Consider the following 7,455-nt stretch of genomic DNA (forward strand, 5'->3'; position numbering starts at 1 on the left):
GACGAAACCGTGTGGTACGCAACAAATACACCAGGACGGTAACGTGCGCTTATTGAGCCATAAGCCATAAAGACCACACAGAAATGATCAATAATAACAGCGGCTTCGACTACAGTCATCATGATCCAGATTTTATCATATATCCTATACATATAACTCAGAAGTCCGCATGCTGAAAGGAAAATAAATCTATATTCAAACAGTAGAAGCAGTAAGTGAAATCCACAATTTAAGTTTTAAGTTTAATGTTGGCGGCATTAACTTTTTAGAAAAACCTCTGAGTTGTGTGCAAGTGCGAATGAAGAGCAACTAGGGACAGAAAACACAAACACCAGACTTTAAACTCCCCCATCATTACCAATTTTGCAATGTATAGTAATGTTTTTTTTCTGATTAATTCTGCTGTTAAATATTTCATTGTTAATGAACATGAACATGGCCAGATCCAATTGACCGGTATTTATCTCATTTTTCCTATGATACTTTATTTCTCCTCCACCCGCCTCACTCTTACAGCCTGTGTTTTCTGTCCCTAAAATAACTCAAATAGAGGGTGACATTTGCACCTGTCAAAACTTCCAAAGCTGTTTGTTGAAGTGGACGAGTTGTCTTTGAGCCCTGTATAACTGGACTGCATGCTGTTTACAGGGATTCAGTTTCGTCTCCCATCTTCGTGCAGTGTGGACCGAGCACAACCACCGCCAGGTACCACTGTTCTACACACACCTCATGCTAGTCTTTATTCAGCTGCCACCGTCCATCAGTACGGCACTGGATCTCCAATTACTGAAGAAAAGGGCAGAAATCAATTAGGAACTACTAAAGACACACTAGTTCTTATTATGCTCCTTCTTTTGTTTTAAAATAATCCTCATTCTAGTTTGTGCAGACGGTTAAATGGACAAATCTTGCTTTTGAGTGTAAACATGAATAGCGCTTGGGCCTTGCATTGCACAGAGGATCCAGAGGAAATCATGGCACTCTTACTCCCAGACTGTTGAGAAATGTGTGTAATAACTAATATTGAGCGCTCTGGTGTTCATTCATAAGCACTGTTGTAATAATTGTCTTCCACGTGACCTTTTATGAGGAGCTCAGAGGGATTGCCAACAAAGGGAATATTGTCTGGCACACGAATGTAAGAGTGTAAAGAAAATGCACTTCCACTATGAGTTCACCCCAACACACCGGACGTTACCATAAAGGTGGAATCACTGCCAGCCAAAAGTTATGTGCAGCTGAACTTTTGGCTTGATGAAGTTATCCATGAAACAATTCTTAAAAATAGTAAGTCACCTGTGTGCTTTAATTGTGTTATCCACTCACAGAACTACAGCCATATTCAAAGTATAGTATAGTAAGTCAGATACAGTTTCCTTTGATTGTATCACCCATAAACTAAACACATTTGGCAGTGTGCTCTTCATATTGAGATAGTCCCCAAATACCGTATTTTCCGGACTATGAGTCGCACCTTTTTTTTATAATTTTGGCCCGGGTGCGACTTATACTCCAGAGCGACTTATATGTGACATTATTTGTTATTTTCACACGGGCAACCACAAGCGGACGCTCCAGGCTCTAAGTGACACAGAAGAAGAACCGGCACTTCCTCTATCTCTGGAGACATGGAGTTGTTTAGAAGTGACTCAGAGGAAGAAGAATTCAATGGATTTAGTGATTTGGGGTAATACTGATGCTTTGGTAAACTTGTTAGCATGTTCTTTATGCTATAGTTATCTGAATAACTGTTAATATGTTACGTTAACATACCAGACACTTACCACAGTTTGTTGTCTGTGCGTCATGTAGCTGAAGGTGTTGTTATTTTAAATTGCATTTCAAGAGGAAATATCTGTTCTTGGTCTTGGATTTTATCAAATACATTTACCCAAACAATGCGACTTATACTCCAGTGAGACTTATATACGTTTTTTCTTCTCTATTATGCATTTTTTGGCTGGTGCGACTTATAGTCCTGAAAATACGGCATTTAAATGTACAGTACAGTGCATTCACTTTTATTAAGGTGCTTAGTAATTCAGTTTGTTTGAACAAATGTTGTGGCCAAGTGGGTGGATTACCATATTTGTCATTTTAAGTTTATTTATTTATTGCACGTTTCATGTGACCAGCACAAGCTCACATACATGTCTGACATCTGCTGCTCCCCCTTCCACAACCTACGGTGCAATAGTGATATACAGCACTCAGCACTCAGCTTCAAGCTACATTTTATCATTCACACTTTGGTTTTATCCTCTGTTGTTTTTTGTTGTCCTTGTCTCATCCCGCTTGTGCTATCTAGCCGTATCATATCCTCCCAGTTACAAGAAGACTCCACCTCCTGTGCCCCCACGCACCACCACCAAGCCTATTATCTCTGTGACAGCCCAGAGCAGTACAGAGTCCACGCAGGACGCATACCAGGAGGGCAGGCATCCCCGGGGTGCTCTCTGGACCACCGACAGCCTTGGCCGCCCCATTTACAGCTCCACAGACAGTCTGGATAGCACCAAGGCGGTCACCATGGCCATGGAGTCTGCAGCAGGCAAGAGACATGCATCACTGGGCAGTCACATCTCAGTCCAGACATGCGACAAAGCAGTGCTGGTGTCCAAGGCTGAGGAATACCTCAAAACCCCGCGGTCATCGATTGGAATACAGGTAAAGCCTACAGTACATGCAGAGATCGAGACAAACACAACTTTACAAATTATGTTTGTTTGTTTCCAGGTGGAAACCGTGACAGACTCTGAGACAGAGACTAAAGGCCTCCCTCAGTTCCACTCCATCGGGATCCAGGTGGAAGATCATAAACGGTAACTCAATTTTTTTTTTTATTAAGATAGACTTTCCCCAGATAATACATTGCTTTTTTTGTTCTTTTTTTTCTTTTTTTCAAATTGTGCTCTTACTTTTAGGCGTGGGCGAATAAAGCGCTCCAACAGTGTGACCACAGCAGTGCAGGCAGACCTGGAGCTGGAAGGTTTCCCCTCGATGGAGGACAAAGGGTTGCAGTTCGGAGGAGCCTTTGGGCGCCACTCAGAGCCCAGTACGCCCACTCAGTACGGCGCTGTACGCACTGTGCGCACACAGGGACTGTTCAGTTACAGAGAGGACCACAGGCCCAGCCCTCAGCCCGAGCCCTGGCTCATGCAGCCCAGCCTGGAGAGCACTGACACGGGCCGAGTGTCCCCAATCCGCAGAGACGGCAGCTGGTTTATGCAGCTTCTTCACAATGAAACCAAGCGGCTGGAAGGATGGTGCAAAGAGATGGAGCAAGAGGCGGAGGAGCATGACCTGTCAGAGGAGAGTGAGTGTCTCAGGGATATCAACTATGGCTTGCTTCTTGTAAATGTTTCACAAAGAGCTTTTTCTGTGTTGTGTGTTAATTCTGTCCTTTTTTCTTTCTACTGCAGCATTATTTAAAGGTACTTTTAACAACCTTATATTAAAATTGTAAATGTATCTCTCCTAAACCATCTTTTTTTAATTTGCACTTCATAATCTGTCTGTTGAGCCCTTTACTTTTGAGCACTCATGGATAGAACAAATGGATGTTAGACAGCAGTCCTTGGTCACCGCAGCCACGATCACGTCACAGACTAGTACTACTTTGTGACGATGGCAGCAGCGTTTGAGAGCAAATACGCTCATGTTCTCCCATACCAGACTGAGTACTGACACCAGCTCTTCTCTTTCTGTGTGTGTCCATCAGTTTTAGGAAAAATCCGGAGTGCCGTGGGAAGTGCTCAGCTCCTAATGTCTCAAAAGTTTCAGCAGTTTTACTGGCTATGTCAGCAGAATCTGGTGAGTGGACCAATGTGCTATTTATGTGTTTTAAACAAAAAGCCGCTTATGGGTAAGTTGCTAATAGATTTTCTATTTCATGGAATTGAAGGTGGCCCCAGCTTTAGCTTCTTTTCAATAGATCTCAAAAAGCAAATGTTCCACTACTGACTCTGCACCAAACCCAATGGGAATAAAGGATTATCTTATCTTATCTTAATATGAATAAGCCCCTTGTGTAAAGACTTAATGCACACATTATGCCATTTGTATAAGATGGCATATTTGAATGATGGAATGCAATACCATTTGACTGGTTTTATTATAACAGCCCAGTAGAAAAGAAACACTTTCATCAAGCTTAATATGCACAGCCTCTCTGCTCTAGTTAGTGAGGAGACAGGCAGAAGGCAAGTACTTCATCACAGATTGCATTATGGGCCAGGGCTTTAAGAGTATTCTCTATAACACACCTTTGTGCTTCTTTAGCTTGTTCCCGAGTTAATCACGTTGTCTTTAGGTTCAGAACACATGTGCAGATGTGTTCTCAACATTTAAGACTGAGTGATGAACTGAATTTAACTTTGGAAGTGACAGTAGTTAAATTGCCCTCAGCTTTTCTGTAATGGGTTTACTTACAGGACAAAGGGCTGAAAATCATGAAACAATATTTTACATTAAAAGCTTCAGTGTCCACGCCAGCTCCATCTTTGCACAGGATTTGTCAATTTACACTTTTTAGGCCTTTTTTTTATTTTAGCCACCTCCAGTGTCCTGGTCCCTGCTGAGGTCTAAGGGACAAGATTGACAGATATAAAGTGCCAATGAATGATTTTACCTTTGATTTAAAAATTCCAAGCTTTCAGAAGAGAACAGGGATGAGTTTGAAACAACAGGGCGTTTGATGTAGACAATGTAAAGCAGAGCAATTTGAGAACATTTGAAATAAAGTGCAGTAAAAGTGAAGGAACTTTTTGTTTTTGACTGCGTAACTTGCATCCAGGAGTGTTCCATTGTAGTAGTGTCATCTGGACACTGTTTTAGAAAAAAGAGTCATTCTCAATCTGCAGATCTAGTCTGAGAACACAGATATTTATCCAACTCTGAGTAAGCCCTGCCCACCGGGGCGGAGCCTCCTGATAATAGCCTGTTTGTCTATTTGACACTGTCAAAGTTTTACCTGAAACTAATCTTCATTGTTTTTTTACTGTAATATTCAGAAACTCAATTAGTCTTATTGGAATTTGTGATGTGGTTTGCAGACAGTGACTTGTTCTTACTTCCAATCAATATTATTTTGGCTTTGTGGTGTTTTAGACAAGTTTGATGGTAGATAGGGCTTCCTGAATTGAGTTAAACTGTTCAAGGAGTGATTGTGTTCAACTGTGACAGATTCTGGGTTGGATCATACACTGTGCCAATGCCAACCTTGTGTTAAGTTTGTTTGACAGAATGAAAAGACCAACTATATCACTGCCTCCCGCAGGACCCCAGTGCAATGCCCAGACCCACCTCTCAGGACTTGGCTGGATTCTGGGACCTCCTGCAGCTCTCTATTGATGATGTCACTGCCAAATTTGATGAGCTCCAGCAGATCAAAAGCAATGCCTGGCAGTTGGTCGAGAGCCCTGAGAAGAAGGTAAACATGTTACATTTGACCAAATGCATTGATTTTACTTCACCACCATGAAAAGCACTGAAGCCCCTCCACTATTGTTCATGTTAAGAAGGAAGGAATTACTGATCACAAATACGAAACATCTTTTACCAGAAATTGAGTGCTGTATTAGCTTCTAGTCAATATTAGCAGAAAAACAGCAAAATAGCCTTTTGACTTCAAAAAAAAAAACTCACCCTGTCCATAGTGCGTTTTATTTATTTTATTTTTGGAACAATCTATGTGCATGGCGATGTGCGGTCAAAGACCGTGTCGGTCACCCTCCGACTCGATCTCGATCTCCCACACCATTTTATCCATTATATTTGACCTGCTTCTCTTTGGCCCGCCCTCTTCCGCCCCATATCAAGGCATGGGTTAAACAGAAATTACACATATAACTTAAGGCTTAGACTTAACTAATAATTAGAAAATTATGAATTTATAGATTTTAGAATTGTGATTACATTAATTTAATACTTTATTTATGCTTCAACAAAAAATGTATTTTCTTAATCAATTAAATGATGGCTCTAACAAGTGCACAATATGTAATCAATGTTTATCCACATTCAGGAGACAAAGTGGCCTCCACCTCTGACAAGGCGGTCATCCAAGGGCCGTGGTGGCATCACTCGAGAGAGATCTCTGGACCTGGAGGATCGTCAGCGAGCGGAGGCGCGCAGACGCCTGATGGCAGCCAAACGAGCAGCTTCTTTCAGACAGAACTCTGCCACTGAGCGTGCAGACAGTATTGAGATCTACATCCCAGAAGCTCAGACCAGGCTCTGAGAAGCTCCTCCATCTCCTCCATCTCCACCAACACCATCCACACACGCCTCATCCATCATCCACAAGCTGCTCCACTTACTCAAGGCACATCAAGGGAATGTGCGTTTATGTCTTTTTTCAGCACTGCCAGAGGACAGGGTCCCTCTCTATTGGATCATTTCTATTCATCCCAAACTTTAATGAATAACTACTGCTGTTGGCCAATCTGCTTTGAACGTGAATTATTACAGAGATTTAATAAACAGTAAGATGTGTTTTGCCGCAAATATGAAATTATAAGAAGAAAGGACAATGAGCTGCTTTGGGCTCAAATGTGTGAAAGAATTTGCTGCTATTCATTCACATCATCCATCTCTGTGTTCTTTTGTTCAATTACAAGTGGGACACAGAGTGGCCAGTATCATATGTCACTCAGTGGATCATATCATTATGGTCACAAAAGCCTAAAGTCTTAAGAGCATGTTCTTGATAACTTAAGATTTGTTTGTGTCAGGATTTGAAAGGTTTGGATGTTAAAAGAGTTCTGTGCCCACTGGTGGTCTGTCAGGGTCCTTCTGCGTCTGCTCTTGCTTTTTCATCCATCTCATATGAACATTGACTCACCCTCGTGTGTCGCCATCCTCTTTGGGCTCCGTTTTGCAGAGATGTGTCAATTGCTGGATACATTTCCACTGCAGAACAAATATGAATTATCAATAGACAATGCTCCTCTGCTCCAACAAGGTGACTTCATGAATAATGCAATTTGCACCTTATAATATTCATGTTTGTATTTCCAAGGGAAATGTAGTTGATGATGCTCATGTGATATTGTTGCAGTTAAATTGCAAGGAATGTTATGGACAACTCATACAAATTTGTACTATTTCAGAAAACGTTCTGTTTCAACAATATTGTATTTAATTTCTTGAGGACATTGTTCAGACTTCTTTATTTGAAAAGTGACCATCCAAATGCACAGAGTCACACAGTTCTGCTTGAGTTAGTGAGAGTCCTGATCTGTGCAGGACGTTTGTAAAACCAACCTTTAGTTTACTTCTAAGTTTATGTTTATGTGTGGTCTGGAAATGACAGGTGCAACAGACACTTTAACAGAATACAGTTACTATAGTAAATGGTGCTGCTTTTTACTCTAAAACTGTTGTCCTTTACCCTGTCCTATGTGCACGCACACATACTCAAGGACTTTTTAATAGAGATTTATTCCTTATGGT

At 41.4% G+C, this 7,455-nt stretch overlaps 1 protein-coding gene across 2 annotated transcripts; it reads left to right on the top strand.

The window, feature by feature from the left end:
• The first annotated feature begins 494 nt into the window (after positions 1 to 494).
• On the top strand, positions 495 to 7,116 carry LOC140360404 (disks large-associated protein 2). Of its 2 annotated transcripts, none has more exons than XM_072445621.1 (7): positions 495 to 705; positions 2,393 to 2,667; positions 2,737 to 2,822; positions 2,925 to 3,316; positions 3,722 to 3,813; positions 5,279 to 5,431; positions 6,026 to 7,116. In XM_072445621.1, exons 1-7 carry the CDS (start codon positions 636 to 638, stop codon positions 6,239 to 6,241), a joined length of 1,284 nt encoding a protein of 427 aa, XP_072301722.1. In that variant the 5' UTR covers positions 495 to 635; the 3' UTR covers positions 6,242 to 7,116. The 2 variants fall into 2 exon arrangements, with proteins under 2 accessions (XP_072301722.1, XP_072301716.1); XM_072445615.1 differs by having other exon boundaries at positions 496 to 705; positions 2,309 to 2,667.
• Positions 7,117 to 7,455: the final 339 nt, after the last annotated feature.

Source organism: Eucyclogobius newberryi, unplaced genomic scaffold, assembly GCF_026437365.1.
Source record: "Eucyclogobius newberryi isolate DKJ021-1_F unplaced genomic scaffold, fEucNew1.0.hap1 SCAF_1, whole genome shotgun sequence".
NCBI lineage: Eukaryota > Metazoa > Chordata > Actinopteri > Gobiiformes > Gobiidae > Eucyclogobius > Eucyclogobius newberryi.

Excerpts from the sequence above, each read along its gene's own strand:
- LOC140360404 (XM_072445615.1), top strand. The coding sequence starts at position 636 with ATGCTGTTTACAGGGATTCAGTTTCGTCTCCCATCTTCGTGCAGTGTG. Across the intron at positions 2,823-2,924 it reads CAGGTGGAAGATCATAAACG|GCGTGGGCGAATAAAGCGCT; the intron begins GTAACTCAATTT and ends TCTTACTTTTAG. Across the intron at positions 3,814-5,278 it reads GGCTATGTCAGCAGAATCTG|GACCCCAGTGCAATGCCCAG; the intron begins GTGAGTGGACCA and ends TGCCTCCCGCAG.